Genomic DNA, 19676 nt, shown 5'->3' on the forward strand with positions numbered 1-19676 from the left:
TAAAAAAAAGTTTTATTATGCAACGCAAGGCAGGGAGAGGGGCAGCAACTAGTCATCTGGGCGAGGAGACAGCTCTCTGCCTTTCAATCATCCCCACACTGCATGCCGACAGGCAGAGAACCTTGACCAGTCAATCAGGGCACATTAGAACTCCAGCAGTATGCTGTCAATTAACGGCATACCACCAGAGTTCTAATGTGTCTTGCAGCAAGGTATTGCATTTCTTTGTTCTAGTTTTTGTATATTTCACTTACACATCTCTTCAAGGGACAAAATATCCAAAATGTAGAACAAAAAAAATGCAATACGTTACTGCAAGACACATTAGAACTCTGGCGGTATTCCGTCAATTAAGTAGTGCAGCAGTTCTAATGTATCTTGCAGTAACCCGAGTACCTCATATAATCCTTGCTCAGACACCCCGATGCTCTACAGAACACTATGTTTGATAGAGCATACTTACTCTACACTATTCTTGATTAATAGAGTCTTATAAAGACTTAGCAATTGAGCGCCGATCAACAAGACTATCGTCCCTTTATCGGACCATGTAAAATGGCCTTAAGTGTTCCTGGAATAAATCGAAGATCTATTCGCGCTTTACATTAAACAGTTCGTCAAATGGGGAAGTTCTGTTTTCGATAAAAGGGTCTATAAGCCGATGATTAGATCAGTGATCAGCTGTGATCCATGAGGGAAGCTGCTCCATTTGCCTGCAGCACTCCCAGTGGGGAAATGAAGCATTACAATTATTTCCATTAATGGACTGCCTGTAGAATAGGTCATCTAGAGGGGGAGAAGGTCTTAATGGCCGCTCTTTACTCATAATCATAGATAAATAGTCATGAATATATATATATATATATATATATATATATATACACATAGTCTATGTAAAATGTGAGAGGTTTGCTTGAGCAATGGGGATCCCGCTTCAATTTCAATGCAATCACAAGGAACTTTTGAAAATATTCATTAGATCATAATTATAAATACTAATTTTTTTTAATATAATATTTAGTGTTAAATTAGAATAAAATTTTGAGAGGTTAGATTCCATTGTACTAACGGTGCAATACTATACAATGCACAGAGAAGAGAATATAGCAGAAGCAGCTAAATACATCTTATAATCCTATATATAGTCTACATTATGCCACTGCTATATCCGAGATTGTCAGCAATTACCAGCCCTCTGAGGTTAACTATGAAAGAATAGGTCATGTAAGAAAGAAAATCCCATTAATATACACAACATTCCGCTACGTCTAGGAGGATTTCTTTGTATAGTCCTTTCCTTATAGAACAGCACTTTATCTAACAGCTTCTTGTATAGAGGTTGATGCTAGTGCTAAAAAAATAAGCTTAAACTTAATTTTGCACATTTTAAAAGAATAATTGTATTCGTGATCGTGGCGATCCTCACATAAAAATAAAATGTATGCCGATTGCCGAAACGGGAAGGAAAGGGAGGCCCATCTCTCAGTTAACAGACTCGATGTAGTTGGCTGGTAGCATCCCAGTCTTCCCCGTTCTCTGCACTGTCCCGTACATCCATCCTTCATCAATCGGCTGCACATTGACTATATAGTCACCGTCCCTGAAGGAAACTTCATCGTCGTCTTGAGCGCTGTAGTCGTACATGGCTCTGTATGTTCTCTGCACAAGACATAATAATGGGGGTAGAGGTGTCAAAGTGTTATCATTTACTATGGTGTCAGTAATATATCTGTATATATTGGAGTGTCAACTGATCATTATCATGATCTTTTTTTTATCCCTGGTCAGAAAATGTGGTCAACCCCATTTTTGTGTATGCTTAAAAACACTGATACACGTTGAACCATTTTTTTTTTTTATTATGAAAGTCAATGGAAAAACAGATGCACACAAATGCACCCATTTTTTTTTTTTTTTTTAAATGCAATAAAAAAACATATCATGGAATAACCCCTTTAAAGGAGCTGTCAACTCTGGAATATCTCTTTATGATATAAGTAGTGTTAAGCGGAGAAGCCGAACTGTTTGGTTTCGACAGCGTTCTCCGAACCCGAATACTTGGATTTGGAGAACATTACCAAATCTGGACAATTCGGCCTCCTGGCTCGGCTCTGGTTATATTCTATTCACAGAATTACTCCCTGGATTATCTAATGCCAACTTGGCATTTCTTCTGCAGCGCCACCACGGGCTAAATTTAGCATTACAGTTAGTCCTATCGAAATCATGAGCTATTTGTAGAAAGGACAGAAGTGTTAAAGTGCACCTGTCACGAACTACACTTACCAACTTATCAATGTGAAATCCATTCAGCTGCCGGATATTCGGGCCTCCATAGATACAACCACGCCAGGTCAGTACCGACCTGGTGTGGTTGTATCCATGGCTTCTGGCAGCTGAATGGATTTCATGCCAGTCGGGTCAGCGTCCTTCATTAGAGGTGCGCTTTAAGAAGGTACTCCTTGTAGTCACTCTCTACTGTGAAAACATATAAAAGTTCCCTCTTAGTTTAAACACAGGAGCTCAGATAGTGTGTATATATATATATATATATATATATATATATATATATATAAATACACACACAAGTCATTGTTACATCTCAGTACTCACCATACTTGGTGAAGTTGAATGTGCATGTGGAGAATGCATTGACCTCATAGAGGACATACTTGACTGCTGTATGTAGCCAAAGCCTTGAGACTGAGAAGGATGATAGGCACCAGGGGCTGCATTAAGAAAACACAATAGTAAGTATAATATTCAGAGATATTAACATACAAAAAAAAAAGCAATCCTTCCCAATATATGCAACCAGTAATAAGAAATACATACCTAAAACCTCCGTCCTTGGAAAGGGTAATCAACTTTTGACCCAAATCTCTGACCCACTTTGCCCTTTACTCTTCTTATGGAACCGATCAATTATTTATATTAATACATTTTTCTTTATTGGTCTCTAAAAAGTCTATGATGTTCCTTGAGTGTTTTTGCACTAGACATTTGCTTGGAAAAGTAGCAGTAAATTCAAAGTCTGAAAAACTTTTTTTTTGTGCCTATTTTGTACAGATCATGGGATAGAACATATCCCTAAAGGGAATCCGTCACTAGGTTTATGCTGCCTCGTGACAGAAATGCTGAACAGACCGGTGTATTACTTACATCATTTTGTTCAGCGGTTCTTCTAATATGCAGGTAAATAGGATTCGTGCCGCACCCCTCCCCCGCCCTCCAGCTGCTGATTAACAGTTAACTGCCTATACACAGCATGGATAGATAACTACCAATCAGCAGCTGGCAGACAGAGTTTGTTGCTGCTCATGAATATCCAGGACTGCTGGGCTCATGCACATAATGGAGAGGACTACTTAATTTCCATGTTATTTAGGAGGATATCTCTGGATCAGCTGCACAGAACAATGTAAGTGATACATCATTCTGTTCAGCTTCTCTTTCAGTAGTTTATGCTACCCTGAGATAGGACAGCCTAAACCTACTGGCAGAGTCACTTTAAGCCCATTCACATCCAGGTCTGTATGCAGGATTCTGATGGTTGCTAATATTTCAGTATCTGTTCAAATCCTTACAGCTCGGTGGGGCTGTAATAATACCCTATGCTGCACTAGCAGGATCAGTTTTTGTGCATGACATTGCGGATTTGAATATTAAAGGGAAAGTATCAGCAGGTTATCAGAATCAAACCTGATGATAGCTCCCTATAGAGAACGGAGCAGTGAGGATGAAGGTACATTTCCTACCTTCATCATCGGCGCAATTTCTGTGATATTAGGAGTTCAATACCTATGCTAATTAGTATTTTTGGTGAATTGGGGGCGGGACTACCTACCCCAGTCCATTGATCCTCCCCTGGCCGGCCTGCCCCTTCTAATAAATATCATCAGAAGGTAGGTACCCCCAGTTCACTGAAATGACCAATTAGCATTTGGAATAAACTGCTGAACGGTGATGAAGATGAAGGTAAGATACTTATTCCTGCAGATAGTTTCCACTCAGAATGCAATTTAGTGTAACATACTGAGCACAGACACTGAACCAGCAGGAGGTGCTTGGAGAAGTGAAGTCACTGAGGTTATGTTAGCAACACGATTTTTCAGGTGAATAACGGACGTTTTCTCCTCTAAAAAAAAAAAGACATTGGGGGAACATAGTCTGAAATCCACCCTGCGTACTGGAAATTGATGGTTTCACAGGTGTAAACCAAGATACGAACCAAGTTTTGCCCACTTATACATGCAAGTTATACGTTAGAATACTCATAAAGCAGAGTCACTTACATGTTATGATACATTTAGTAAGGAATAGAAAGATAAAACCAAAACAGTTATAATTAATGAACACAACAAAACACCAAAAAATATAAATTTACTGCATTTTTATATTCAAATGTTTTTGTATTTTATGTCTGTAACTGGAAAGTCCGGATAGCATCCGTTATGGGCTCAAATAAAAGTTTGACTTGGGCAGATCACCTCACTTAAAAGGGGTACTCTGGAGAGTAACAATTTGTAAAAAAAAAAATATACTTTATATACATATACATTATATAAGTAACATTTTTTTTATTTATATACGTAAAATAGTATATAAAAATATATCTACACATTAATTATATACAAAGCAATACAACTTTATTAAAACAATGTTTAAAAAAAATTATAATTTTTAACTCCCCAGAGGACCCTTTCAACCACTGATAACATAAGTATAGTAGAAATAGCGATCAGGTGTGTATTAGGCTATCTTTACACGTTTTTTCTTTTGGCTGTTTGACAGTCGTCTTTTAGAATAGCCATCTTTTTAAATAATAACGTCCGTGATTGTACAAATATTTGCTATTATTTGGACTCAAATGGCCAAAAAAAGACATTGTGGTGACATAGCCTAGAAGTCACTGACCTTGACATGAACTTGTAATAGTGTTACAATTTACAGTATATATTAGGAGATAGCACACAGGCCTGTATGTTACCACGTGTTATGGGTGAAGCTTTGCACAGCAATAAGGTGTCAATGTTATTTAAGGCAGCCGTCCCATGGACAGTACTAATATTTAATAACAAAGTTCTCTCAACTTCCTCAGGTACAATAGTTCCGCATTTCCAGGGGGAGGAACAGAAAAACAGCACAAGGCAGTGTTCTAAGGTCTAAATAAGCTCCAGTTTTCTTCATGGGGACTACAAGTATTAAGGAAAAAGATGGAGACAAGGTCTGGAGAGCCTAAGTGTCCCCCCATGTTATCACGGTTAATGCAACTCTCTAATATACTTTGTTATAGCTCACAAGTTATATTATATGTGTGCTGTCAATGACTAGATACAGTACTTACATTCACTGGCCTGATACAATGTATCAGTATAAAGAGAGGCAGACACGAAGCATAAATATACTAATACTTATATCTACAGCTCCTAAGCAGATCAAGGCGTCTCCATAGTTACAGACTACAAACAAACCCTGTGTAGTCAGATTGTGCAGTTATTTGTTATTCTCTTCCAGATCTCTATACCTTAAAAAGAGAGAAGGGTAGGGAAGCGCTGCAGAATCTGTTGGCACTATACAAATAAATATTATTATCATTATTATTATTATTATTATTATTATTAGGGAGGGAAAGGAAGACCGAGAAAGAGAATGCAGGAAAAATAATATTGTTGGAGTATCGCAAAATCTGCAGCTTATCCTGGAGGGGCTACAGTATGTTGAAAAGAGAGCAGACTGCATTAGTTAATGTATAGGTCCCTCAGTTTCTGTGCTTTCCCTGGTTGTTATGTGTCCTTAAGGTGCCCACTATACTACAGTTGACTGAACCCACCAATATTATAAGGTGTTTAGGAGGAGCTCCCCATTCTCATTGACATATGATGACATTGGAGAGAAGGGTCAGGCATACTAGATTTTTGCCACCTGACCTATTTGTTCTGGGAAGTATAAGCAGGTGCCAGAACTTTTTTGGCTGTTGCTTACCCCACCAATCCCCATAGAGATTACATGAATGTTTGGCCATTTATGGGGAAGATGGGAGAAATGACCATGGAGACACTTTGGTTCGAATAGGAGCTGTATACACAATAGATCAGAGTTAAAACTATCTATAGGGTTGCATCATGTTTGTTTTATTCTATATCCAATGAACCAATTATCATTATTATAGAAAAAAAATGGCATCTCATATACAGTTTACATGAGGGCTTGAACCAGCCCTGGAGGCAACCGATGGTATATGATGAGGAAGTTTGGAGAAGATGTTAGTAAACCTCTAGCAGAGCTGGGACGATTGCTTTACGTAACACAGTGCTGGTGTTTGTTACCTCCGTCATCAGACGCCTTTGTCCCCTCACTGTAGTAAGAGAAACTAGATTTCATCTCAGACGCCTCTGACCTGTCATCTGCCTGGCTCAGCCGTGCCGCGCCCGCAGACTGGCAGGACTGCCTGTGACCATGACTAGCTCTCTCTACGAATAAAGGAATAGCATAGAAGAAAAAGATAGCATGAAACAGAGAAAGATGCAAAAGGAATATAAACTAGGATGGTAATGTAAGTCACACAGAGATGTATGTGCAGCTGCTGTATAGGTAGAATTCCTTTAATCTGGCATTAAAGGGAAACATTCTAAATTATAATACATTTCAGATTATTTAAAGTGTATACAACTTATTTGGGGGGATGAGAACAACATGAATGCCAATATAAAATATTTTATGTCACATTTCTGAGCCAGGAGGCAAGTGATCGGATATTCTATACCATTGGAATGCCAGATTAAAAGAATTTAAAGGGGTATTCCGCACAAGTAAAATACATGTTGAATCATCCCCCCTTTAGACTAATAATTCCTTCCATACTTGTTATTATCTTTTTAGTTTCCTTCTTCCAGTTGTGAGCTGCTGCTTTCTGCTGAAGACTCAGAAAACTGTGTGTGAGCTGTTCTCTGCTCAAAAGCCTCTTCTCTCCCCTCCCTTCTGAGACAGCTCATGTAAACAGCGCTGCGGAATCTGTTGGCGCTATACAAATACATATTATTATTATTATTATTATTAACAGTGTCCCTAGCAAGCTTTTCACACTTTGTAATTTCGGAAAGGGTTAATCACAGTGAGATCACCAGCAACTTGACCTTAGATTAACCCTCCCAGCATCAGAGAGTGCAGAAACAGCCAGCCAGGGACACTGTCTACATGAGCTGTCTTGGAAGGGGCGGTTTAGATTGGAGACGGAGAGAACAGCTCACACACAGTTTTCTGTGTCTTCAGCCACAAGCAGCAGACTCAGAACTGGGGGAAGGAGACTGAAAAGATAAAAATATAATAAGTATGGAACGAATTCTAAGTCTCCAGGAAGGGGGTGATTTAACATGCATTTTACCTGAGCAAAATACCCCTTTAAGGACTATGTTCCTTTAAGGGGGCAGTGCTACCTCTAAAGGCCTGCATTTGGGTGAAGTGGATGAGTTTTGCCATTAACATTATTTTTAAATGAAGGCTCTATCTGAAACTAGTATACTTATTATTATTATACATGGGAATACCTAGGTGACTCAAAACTGAGGTGTTTTCCTAAAAGTATCATATTTTAAAGGAAGTCCCCAATTTGGACTATCTCTACTTATTAGAAGGCTTCAATGACAATAAGGTCATGATAAATTATCACACTACAGACATTCTCAGTGATCAGGTGTCATCTGTGGGAGAATCAGACTGTAAGTGTTCACCTCCTCTGCAGCGCCACCACAGGATAAATTGAGCATTACACAATGTTCATTTGAATCAGTGTTCATGTTATGCTGGACATGACAGGTCTTCCAGAATGAGTGACACTCTTTGTAGCTGACCAACAGACCCTCTATATGAAACTGGACTCCCCTCTTATACCACAATATCTCCTAGTCCTTCAAAGGGTTTTTTTTTAACTTTAGAATTGATCTATGGGAATCCTGTTCTCCTTTAGGTTACAATCACACGAGATCCCAGAATCAGACAATCCCACATAAACGTTGCAGCTCTGCTATGTCTTTTAGTTAGAACGTTGACTAGTATTTTAACATTGGCGAGCCAGGAAGTGAAGTGTACAGACACTCGCTTTTCCCGGCTCTATCTGGAAATTCTTGGGGATTTCAGCAGTGACAGTAACACTTTTATATTTAATATTAATCATAGTTTATTATGAAGTTTAACATTTTTTGTGTTTTATGTGCAGGAGTAACTCAGGCTGCTGTACCGGTTAACATACGAAGGCTTCGGGACTGAATATTGTCCTCCAGTGGATCAATGTCGAAAATAGAACCTGGGTCAGTGCGCCAAACCTTAAGGTCTTTGTCAAGAAATGAAAAAAAGCATGAGATGAGAGAGAAAAAAGAAAGATAAAGGTGACCACAAAGCATAAAACAATGGCAAGAAAAAAAAAGAAGCCTGAAATAGACTGGACTAGAGTGGAAAAATTACAACTTTGGTCCTACCTACCATTGACTGTAAAACGGCACTACTATGATGCTAGATAATTTACACCCCCCATTAATAGAGATTATGATAGACTATTATGATCACAGTTGGTTTGCACCTACGTAGTAAGACCTCACCTACAACGATTCCAGGTCTCCGGTCCATCTCCACTACATGGGGATGGACGCCCTTGTAAGCGGCATCGCTGACTATCTGTGTGTTTTTCCTTACTCTCTCCGTCACCGGGTCGTCTGTTACTGGGGTGAAGCCTCTGCCTTTCGTCTTCTCAAAGTCTTCATGATATTTTATCTAAAATAACAGATGGGAAAATTATAAGTAATCTGATATACTGACATTGAGATCTTAATATGTGATGCAGATCGAATATCTACTACCTATTGAAAAGTCTATAAAATATCTATTATCTGTTTTGGGGAAAAAAATTGGGGACAACCAATTCTTGGGTGGGGGTCTACGCTCCAATGTTACAAATCTTGCTAAAAATTTGTGATACATCGGAGTATGCTCGATTCCGACAGTTTGGAATTTGATTACCAGTGGCTGAAGAAGTAGGTTTCCACTTTAGGGAGACCTGGAAATCATGGATACAGCCATAGGCTACTTTGCTGGTGGCATCGAACTTCTGCAGTCACGGGGAATCAAACGCCAAGTTTTCGGGTTCGGATAACATTGCTGAACCCGCACATTTTGACAGATCCACTCAACACTAGTTAAAGGTTGGACTTGATGGACTTGATGTAGCCAACATAGTAGACATAGTGATGTGACCAAGTAGGTAAAAAGACTGAATTAGATTTTTAGTAACTAAATCAAGATACTGTACATCAAGGCCGAATACCTGATGGACATTTAGGAGGCAATTAGGTGGCGACACTCTATTTCGAATATAGGTAAAGATTTTATATATCGTCAGAGCAATAACAACAGACTATTTTATAAGCATACATGGCATGCAGTGTGAATAAAGTAATCCCATATCAACAGCAATATATCCAAACCAGTCTGCTCAGACATGCACATGATCACACGCCATACATCACACTCACATTGTGTCAGGTTCAGTTCCATGCAGGTTAATAAAAAATAGCCATAAAACCACGTTAATAGAATTATTTAATTATGTTGTGATAGTATTCATAAGGCCCTCTTATATATGGAGATATATAGGACTTCACTGCATCACCAGGATATGCAGGCGGTGGTGGTCCCACAGCAAAGCAAAGTGCAGTAAACCTGGAGGCGTCCTACCATTGAGATATTATTTTGTGTTTCTTTGACATGCCTCAGCTCTGGTGTATCTAGAATTACACTAGCTCTACCTTTCATCTGCTGTAAGTCATTGCTGTACTTCACCTGGAGGAAAACAAGAGGATATATAAAAAGAGGAGAATAATAGGATCGATACCTGATATTAGACAAGTAACCAAACTCCCACCTTTCCTGAAGATCACACCTAGGGAACAGCGAATTTTAAGTTGTAGCTTTGCTAGGCTCGCCGGTTGGCTTGTCTGCTGGCTGTCTTTGAACTCCGTGCCACTCTATGCCATTCCTTTCCAGGTTTCTGGAAAAGCTGGATCCAGTCCTGGGAAAAGCCATCCAGTTTTGGGAAACTGGATCCACCTTTTCCAGGCACTGAGAGAAGCGCCATGGCGCAGTACAGAGATCAAAGGCTGACAAGCCGACCACCGAGCCTAGCAAAGAGCTTTGCTTTGCTACTACTGTAAATTTACTCATCCCTAATCCTATCCATTCTAGGCTAAAAAAGAGAAAGATTTCGGCCAATGAATATTTACATGCTATCTCCCAACCACCGCCCCCGTTCCCTGTTACACCTCCGCCACTGACACTTGCCGAACTAATGTTTTCTTGGTTCTTTTTGACTCTCTCCATCTCCGGAGTAAGGCCGACAGATGTGACTTTGCCAACCTTTTCTTTGTAATGAACCTGAAAGTACAGAATAAAATTTCTCACAATGAAACATTAAGAATAGGTAGAATTGAGTGAACCCAAGCGTGTAACATATGATTACCGATGGCTGCAGAAATTGGATGCAGACTAGAGATGAGCAAACCGGGTTCGGGTTCGAGTCGATTTTTTGAGTATTTGATTAGCTGGGACTGCTGAACTTGGATAAAGCTCTAAGGTTGTCTGGAAAACATGGATACAGCCAATGACTATATCCATGATTTCCACATAGCCTTAGGGCTTTATCCAAGTTCAGCAGCCACCGCTAATCAAATGCCGAAAGTTCGGGTTCAGATGGACTCGAGTATGCTCAAGGTTCGCTCATCTCTAATGCAGACCTAAGAAGCCCTGGAAAACATGGTATCTATATTTTTCAGGAAGCCTTAGGGCTGCATCCAACTTCTGCAGCCACCAGTAAAGTCAACTCTAGGAATAAGTACTGAAAACTTGCACATACACATAGAAGGACGTAGATTTCATCCCGTGAAGCTTTAAACAAGGGTGAAAAGGTGCGGGCAGATGGTGGTGCCACCAGTGATATTTTTTAGATAGCAACAAGACAGCGTATTTATGGTTAAGAAGACCGTTATAGATGAAAACTAAAATCAGTGAGAGGTTTTGCTGAGTTATATTTGAAGATAACAGGAATTATTTGTTGCTTCTACTGAAACACCATAGAATCTATATATTGTATGTATCTATAGAAGAAAATAAGATCATAATAAAATTTATGTGGACTCTTGCCGTGCTGAAATGCTCTTGGTTCTTCTTCACCAGTTCCATCTCCGGAGTTATACTGATGGGGGTCGCCCTGCTCAGCGGCTCCTTATAATGAACCTAGTGATGGACGATCAGAGATTCGATCAATCTACGAGCTGTCAGCAGTCCAATAATAGAAGAAATTATAAATTGCTCATTGAGTCTCCTACATTGCTAATGTTTTTCTGGATCTCCTTAACCCTCTTGATTTCCGGCAGGTCAGGGATAGCTGTGGCAGGTCCAATATCTTCTTTATACTTCACCTGCAGAAATGAGAAATTTCTAGCAGTAAAGTGCATTCCTACTGGTCAAAGACTGGACCCTCTACAGATACTCGGATTCCCTGCCCCTATCCACTTCCTTGGTGGTAACTGGTGATGAGCGAACTTGTTGAACATTTTGGTTCGGCTGAACCTGAATGCATCAGTGACACCCGGAGGCTGGAAAAATTGGATGCAGCCCTAGGGAGTCCTATAGTCTATGGCTGTTTTCCTGGCAGCCCTAGAGCTTCTCAAGCTGCCAGGAGTCAAATACCATGCATTCAGGTTCAGCCGACCCCAAATGTTCAGCAAGTTCACTCATTTCTAGTGGTAACCAATCTGAGTAGTATTAAAATGTAGCCAGAGCAGTCAATATTTTTTATCGAGAGCAGCCATTATTATTTAGCTCCTAGGTTCTTACAGGGAGCACCCCATATATATATATATGTGTACTGTTCTTTGCAAGAATGGGGAACCTAGGGCCTCCAGTTGTTACAAAACTACAATTTCCATCATGCCTGAACAACCAAAGATGTGGCTTTGGCTGCCCAGGTGTGAAGGGAGTAGTAGTTTTACAGCAGCTGGAGTACCATAGGTTTGCAATAAATATCTATAAGGCTGCAAATCACTACATAAAACAAATCTTACTGCGCTAATATTTTGCTGTGTGATCTTGACTCTCTCCATCTCCGGGGTCTCACTGATGGACGTTCCGGCACCTACTCCTTTTTTATATAATACCTAAAGTAAAACAAAAAAAATATAGATTTGTTTTTGCTCACACTCCCACCATACAAATATAGTAATAAACTATGTTACTATATAATTCTAGCTACAATATAAACCAACTTGTTATGTTATCTCTATTTGCAAACACTTGGCTATATTTTATTGTCTTGACGTCTTATACTTCGTCCTCTCTTTCTTAGGTCCATCAAATTTAACCTGAAGAAGATGGGCGCCTGCCCTCAAAAGGCGTAGGATGATTTTACTAAATAAAGAATATTTTATTCTTCTACCATAAAATGTGTCTGCAGTTTATTCTGTTCAGTATGAAAGTGCACGAGCAGTGGCTAGTGTTGAGCCAACTTTTCGGGTTTGACAACATAAGTCTGAACCCGACTGCTTGGCATTTAACTCCAGGCATCTGGAGAAGTTGGATGCAGCTCTAAGGCCATAGGCTGTATCCATATTTTCTAGGACTCCCTAGGATGGCATCCAACTTCTCCAGATGCCTGGAGTTAAATGCCGAGCATTATGTTGCCAAACCCGAACTTTTGGCAAGTTCGCTCAACACAACCAGTGACATCACATCAGTATTGCTCCCCGGAGCACTTTCTCTTCCCTGGCATTGGGCACCCCACAGATCTTAGCATCGAGCACATGGATAGTGAAATGTATTTGCTCTTCCTAAATTCAGGACATCTTACTCCAACACATCTTTGCATTTACGTCAGCAAATGAAACACATCGGTCGTAATAAACGTAAGTTTATCCTTTGTTACACTTACGGAACTTATGGATTTTTGCACATTTTTGACCCTCTCTATCTCAGGTGTATCTGCGACGGTAGAATACGAAGACCGCATTTTTTCAGCTTCATCTTTGTATTTTTTCTGTAATCACACAAAAAGTCCAAAAAATTTAAAAATTTAATCCAAATATCAATAAATATATCAGGAATTATATCACTTCTGAATGTCTTTTATATACTCAGGACATGTATGTTGTACGGTGTAAACACTCAAAACACAGATGACAGAACAGGCCGACCTTACAAACTATACAGCTTACAGTGACAATGTACCTGACTTGCAATCTCAGACGCTCTTTTAGCTCTCTGCAGCTCTGGGATGTCTGGACCGACTTGCATTCCCTTCCCTTTAATCTCAGTTTCTAGATCTTTCTTATATCCTTTCTGCAAAGAAAACATATCATCTAGTAACACAATTTCTAGGGCTTTTTTCTTTCAATTTTTTAAGAATATTAGAGGTTTAAATGGTCACCACGACCTTTTCTACAAACTTTTTAGGATAGGCTGTCCTATACTGTATGTGTACATGGGGCATAACACTATTTTTGGACATTATATAACTATATATGACAAGTTCAGCTTCAAGCTTCATCTACAATTTTCAGCTGTCCCTCAGCTAACGGGTATAGACTACCTGCTATGATGTCTCACATATTCTGCTCCTCTACCTCTCCATAGCAACATTGTGGCTAACAGCAGGAGCATGGAGGACATTATAGAGCAGCACTGAGCAGTGTAAGGCTGCATTCACACGTTCACTGTTTTTCCTGGTCCTGCATTGTGGTCTGCTAGCTACCTCCGTGATCCTCCGTGTTTTAAAGCATTTTATATTACATCACATCTGTGTTATTCAGGGACGAACACGGATGTCACATCCGTGTACATCCATGAAAAACATGGATCTCATTGATTTCTATGGGGAATCCTTTCCGTGCATCCGTTCCGAGTAATGACATGTTCTATTGTTTAACGGCACGGATCATGGATCCGTGAAATCACGGAACCTCTGAATAGCCTAATAGAAATCAATGGGCTGTAAAATTGTCCATGCGCACAGATCCATGAACACGGACAACCTCACGGAACGTGTGAATGCAGCCTAAGCTGTGAATACGGCAATGCTGGATATAAAATCTACCAGAGCTCTTTTCTCATTCTGAAGCTCCCTCCTTCTCCCCTTACTGCTCCCAATAGACGTCTATGGGCAGCATGAAACTGAAACTTCAGTGAGATAATATGCCCTTTTGTCAAGATTAACTTTGGTGAATGTTTTGTTTGGGGAGGACAAGAAAGGAGCACGATAAGTGAAGATCTGACTCTAGGTTGGGCCACAAAACTAACTTAACATCGGAATCTTGGATAGTATGTAATTGTGAACAAACTGGTCTTGCGTTATAGGAGCCATTTTCTTCTCATCCTACCACTACCAATAATTTAGATTTCATTTCAATTGCAAAAGATGACAATTCTTGAATTGTCTACAATAGTTGTACCAACCTGGCTAAGCAGTTCAGACACCCTCTTAAAATGCTGTAGCTCTGGTATATCGGCACCCACTTGCATTCCCTTTCCCTTGATTTCCGTTTCTAAATCTTTCTTGTATTCTTTCTGCTCGGAAAAAGAAGAGCAATACTGAGTAGAATAATCTATAGGAATAAGTAGTTATTGGCTATAAAGACCAATTTAGTGTTCACAGAGACAAATAAATTTAGATAAAGGGGTTCCCCATATTACCCAATCCCTAACAATAAGAAGATGACAAGGTATCTCTTTGCTGAGTCCGCAGCAGTCTGTGGGGAAGCCCTATAGTAAGTGTTAGTACTGAGTGGACTTGCCAAAATATTTGTTTTCGGCAACGTTCTCTAAACCCGAACGCTCAACATTTCACTGTAGTTGGAGACGTTGGATGCCGCACTAGGGCTGCCAGGAAAACATGGATATAACCTATGGCCTATGGCTGTATCCATGTTTTACAGGACTCTCTAGGGTGGCATCCAATTTCTCCAGACACTGGGAGTTAAATGCCAATCACTTAAATTCGGCAGAAGATTGCCGAACCTGAACAGTTCAGCAAGTCCACTGAACACTAGTAAGTACATAATTTTAGCTAGAGCTCCACCACAGGAGAAAATAGGTATTACATAATGCCCGTTCAAATTATGTGTTTTTGTATAACCTGAGATAGGACAAGTCCTTCAGAGCAAGAGAAGCTCTTTGTAAATGCTCTTCAAGCTAAAAGATATGGATCCTGAATAGACAAACCCCTATGGTAACTTCTGTTAAACTGTATCTAAAAATGGGTTTTCTGCACTGGATAACCAGTGTTCATTTTTTACATTGTCCCAGTCAATCCTCTTCTTCAGCCAGCATGCTCCAGTCCTGGCCCATGGTTGTCATGATATATCAGCTTGTAATGAAATAATTGACTGTCCACATAGGGTTATTTCCTATGCATATGTCCAGGCAAGTCATAGCTACTCTCTAAGGTATATAGTGTAGCAAGAGAGTTCTACAAGATCACTCGAGTCCAAGTAGGTGACACTTAGGTAAGTCTTTAAATGGGTGCCTACACTCTGAGCAAACAATGGATTCAACTGTTATCTAGAGTCTCACTTTAACCTAGTTATAGAGTGAATGGGGTCCATTTGCAACAAAAATTTGCCACCACCCCAATAAAAAATCCTTGACTACAGAATGGCTTGATGAGCTTGGGTATCTGCCAAACAATAGGCAAAAGCTGGATGAGGGTAGTAACTCTCCACAGTATAGAAATACTGGTAGGACTTCACTGCATAAGGGTAGTACCCCTTTTTTTATATAGTACTGGTAGGACAATTAGAAGCTCTTTTATTAAAGAGGTTTCATACTTTACGTCAGTGATGGGGAACCTGCAGCCCTTGTTAGGGGTGCGGCTGTGCCCCATGATCTGAAGCCCACATGCCTGGGCCCAGCGCCGCTTCTCTTTGCCCCTTTGGGACGACTCACCTCTAAACAGTGTCCTCCTGGCTGGTGGGCAACCTCGCCCTCTAGGGCGCGCACAAGCCAGTTTTTACCAGCCTCTTAAAGGGGTAGTGCACAAAAAAAAAAATTCTTTCAAATCAACTGCTGCCATGAAGTGCCAGAGATTTGTAATTTACTTCTATTAAAAAATCTCAAGCCTTCCAGTACTTATCAGCTGCTGTGTGTCCAGCAGGAAGTGGTGTTTTCTTTCCTGTCTGACACAGTGCTCTCTGTTGCCCCCTCTGTCCATGTCAGGAACTGTCCAGAGAAGGAGCAAATCCCCATAGAAAACCTCTCCTGCTCTCCAGACTGGAAATAATACCACTTCCTGCTGGGCATACAGCAGCTGATAAGTACTGGAAGGCTTGAGATTTTTTAATAGAAGTAAATTACAAATCTCTGGCACTTCATGGCAGCAGTTGGTTTAAAAGAAATTTTTTTTTGGTGCACTACCCCTTTAAGCTTCACTCTCTGGTGCAGCTTACGCCATCGCTAGCGGTGGTTCTGCGGATCCTAAACTCGTAACAGCCCCCTGGCTGTTGTATTGGGAAGCCTTTGGCTGTCCAGGCATAATTGGAATTCTAATTTTGCAAAAGCTGGAGGGCGGCAGGTTCCCCACCACTGCTTTAAGTGAACATATTTCCAGTCTACTGTCTCATATCCATATCATCAGATTATGACCACTGTTATGTATTACTGGACATCATTGATTTATTGCCACTAATGCATTCCATTTATAGTGCAGATTACTATCAGCTGGAACGAGTTGCTGTTTTCCTGGATTGTTCCGGGCCTAGAATAGAGTCACTGCCTCAGCCGAGAGATCTAATTTGTACCCATTACGACAATTATAGTGATTATACGTGGCCTTTATGTGAGTATTATGACTGGGAAGTAATTACAACAATTACGATCTCTCTAACCTCATACAAGACACAATAAACTGCTCCGTTACCAAGAAAAGCAACATCTAATGTAACCTAATAGATGGCAGAAGGTTATAAGTTTCTATATCTGCTAATGATAGCATGATGATTTACTGTTGGGCAATGAATTTAGTACTTAAAGTGTCACTGTCGTTTACTTTTTTTTTTTTTTTTTGCAGAAATCAATAGTACAGGCGATTTTAAGAAACTTTGTACTTGGGTTTATTAGCCGAAAAATGCTTTTTTTTATCATGAAAAGCAGTTTGAAGCTCTCCCCCTCTGTCTTCATGGTTCTCTTATTAAGATGGGAAGGGTGGAGGGAGATGAGGCACGAAAACAGGACAACAAGGAGTTACTTTACAGCTACATCACCGGGCTTTCCTCTGAAGTCAGCACTGACCTCTCTGTCTTCTGAATGCCGCTTTCAAACAGGTCCCACTGTGTAATCCTTTATTCTCTGCTCTCTGCTGGCGATTAATTTCCCTCCTCCCCCTCCCCTCTCCATAGATTAGACAGGGCTCGACTGATGTAAAAGAGTCGAGATTTCCTGATAATGAGCAGTGAATTAGAGACAGGAGGGGGGGGGGGGCTGGGGAAAGTCTTTTTAATGCAGATAATGGCATATTTGTCTAGGAAATTCAATTACAAAGTTTCTTAAGTTACTTAAAATCGCCTGTACTATTGATTCCTGCAAGAAAAAAATGACAGTGACACTTTAAAGAGTTGTCCAGGCTTGAAAAAACATGCTTTCTTGCACAAACAGTGCCTCTCCTGTCCTCAGTTTGGATGTGGTATAACAGCTCAGTTCCATTGAAGTGAATAGAGTGGAATTGTAATACCACACACAACCTGAGGACAGGGGTGGCGCTGTTTTTCTAACAAACTAGGAGGGGAATTTATCAAACATGGTGTAAAGTGAAACTGGCTCAGTTGCCCCTAGCAACCAATCAGATTCCACCTTTTATTTTCCAAAGAGTCTGTGAGGAATGAAAGGTGGAATCTGATTGGTTGCCAGGGGCAACTGAGCCCGTTTCACTTTACACCATGTGTGATAAATCTCCCTATAGATGTGTACATCTAGTTGTACAGTTTGTCTAGCCCTATTTACCTACCACAGTGGCTGAGATTCTCTACCACAATATGAAGACTACTGTTCCAGTGTTATTAAATGGAAATCGTCATCACTTGCCTGGTTCATGAGTTATTAGGGTGGTCTCTGGAGGTTTCTTCCTTCCCTATCAGCCGTGAGTAATGCAACTGGAAGCCTCCAGAGATACAGTTGGGTTGGGTCTGAATATCATTACCTCGCTGACTAATTCTGTTGCCCGTTTGGCTCGGATCATCTCGGGGATATCTGAGCTGAACTCCATGCCTTTTCCTTTAATATCATTTTCCAGGTCCTTCCGATACTCTTTCTAAAAAAAAAAAATTTAAAAATGTGTAGCTTAAAATCAATCTACTCATTATAACTAGAGATTAGAGAATCCACCAAAATTCAATCTGTCAAGGAAATGTGTTGGACCTCCCAGAGGTAAGCAATGATGCGTGCAGTATACCTGACAGGAGCCCATCACATGATCTGGATAGGCCTTACTACTCAGTGCACAGGAGCAGGGACCTCTGCCTTTGATAGGAGTCCCTGCTCCTGTACAATGTGATTCACATGAGATTTTATACCAATCAGCTTGTATTAGAATAATTTCACTGATCTCTACCTGTAAGACATCCTCATCACACCTACCTCATTTAATATCTGTGAAGCGTTTTTCACCCTGATTAAATCCGGTGTATCCTCCAGAACGGTCAGGCCTTTTCCTTTGACTCCTTCTTCTAAGTCTTTTCTGTATTCTCTCTAACAATGAAGATAAATATAAACAGACATTAGACAAAGTATACATACCTGCCAATAGTCCTAATACTGTAGGTAGATAGATAGATAGATAGATAGATAGATAGATAGATAGATAGATAGATAAAATTCAGAGATGGCAGAGATTCTGTGCTGGCTTCAGGTCAGATAGCTTCAAGCTGGTGGGTGCACGTCCTAATGGCAGTCGACCCCCGACTCCACTGGATATCCAAATATGAGCGAGAGGACGGCACTCCAATAGTGTTTAACAAGTGATGATTTATTCACCCATACACATACAGCTCAAGGCTTGAAAAAGACTCATGCTTGAGTCGAAACGTCGCTGTATGTGTATGGGTGAATAAATCATCACTTGTTAAACACTATTGGAGTGTCGTCCTCTCGCTCGTATGCTGGCGTGCTGCAGAATATCTTTGCATAATATTGGGGATCCCCAGGCCGGGGGACTGAATTTGTACAGCACCCACTTCATGAGGATTTGGACGTGCGGCTTTCTCCTGTATCTAGATAGATAGATAGATAGATAGATAGATAGATAGATAGATAGATAGTTAGTGGTGTTTTCTTTCTAGTCTGACACAGTGCTCTCTGCTGCCACCTCTGTCCATGTCAGGAACTGTCCAGAGCAGCAGCAATTTCCCATAGAAAACCTTTCCTGCTCTGGACAGTTCCTGACATGGACAGAGGTGGCAGCAGAGAGCACTGTGTCAGACTGGAAAGAATACACCACTTCCTGCAGGACATACAGCAGCTGATAAGTACCGGAATACTGGAGATTTTTAAATAGAAGTAAATTACAGATCTATATAACTTTCAAACATCAGTTGATTTAAAAGAAAAAACATTTTGCAGGAGTTGCCCTTTCATTGCAGTTTGGGGTTCTA

The 19676-nt window shown here is 40.3% G+C and overlaps 1 protein-coding gene across 4 annotated transcripts in view; it reads right to left on the bottom strand.

Annotated features, from left to right (window-relative positions):
• Nucleotides 1-986: 986 nt before the first annotated feature.
• The window catches only part of NEBL (nebulette), a 143019-nt gene continuing 124329 nt past the window's right edge, over nucleotides 987-19676 (bottom strand). Inside the window, exons 16-30 of one of the 4 annotated variants that reach the window (XM_069959038.1) lie at nucleotides 18664-18774; nucleotides 18227-18337; nucleotides 14494-14604; nucleotides 13270-13380; nucleotides 12974-13078; nucleotides 12111-12203; nucleotides 11373-11465; nucleotides 11182-11280; nucleotides 10330-10422; nucleotides 9727-9831; nucleotides 8595-8766; nucleotides 8237-8329; nucleotides 6330-6473; nucleotides 2614-2729; nucleotides 987-1659 (exon numbers count right to left, since the gene is read on the bottom strand). In XM_069959038.1, the coding sequence (XP_069815139.1) occupies nucleotides 1483-1659; nucleotides 2614-2729; nucleotides 6330-6473; nucleotides 8237-8329; nucleotides 8595-8766; nucleotides 9727-9831; nucleotides 10330-10422; nucleotides 11182-11280; nucleotides 11373-11465; nucleotides 12111-12203; nucleotides 12974-13078; nucleotides 13270-13380; nucleotides 14494-14604; nucleotides 18227-18337; nucleotides 18664-18774 (1734 nt within the window). In that variant the 3' untranslated portion in view covers nucleotides 987-1482. The remainder of the gene's footprint in view (nucleotides 1660-2613; nucleotides 2730-6329; nucleotides 6474-8236; nucleotides 8330-8594; nucleotides 8767-9726; nucleotides 9832-10329; nucleotides 10423-11181; nucleotides 11281-11372; nucleotides 11466-12110; nucleotides 12204-12973; nucleotides 13079-13269; nucleotides 13381-14493; nucleotides 14605-18226; nucleotides 18338-18663; nucleotides 18775-19676) is intronic. The other 3 variants (XM_069959036.1, XM_069959039.1, XM_069959040.1) reach the window with 3 other exon arrangements.

This window comes from Dendropsophus ebraccatus, chromosome 2 (assembly GCF_027789765.1).
Source record: "Dendropsophus ebraccatus isolate aDenEbr1 chromosome 2, aDenEbr1.pat, whole genome shotgun sequence".
NCBI classification, from domain to species: Eukaryota; Metazoa; Chordata; class Amphibia; order Anura; family Hylidae; genus Dendropsophus; species Dendropsophus ebraccatus.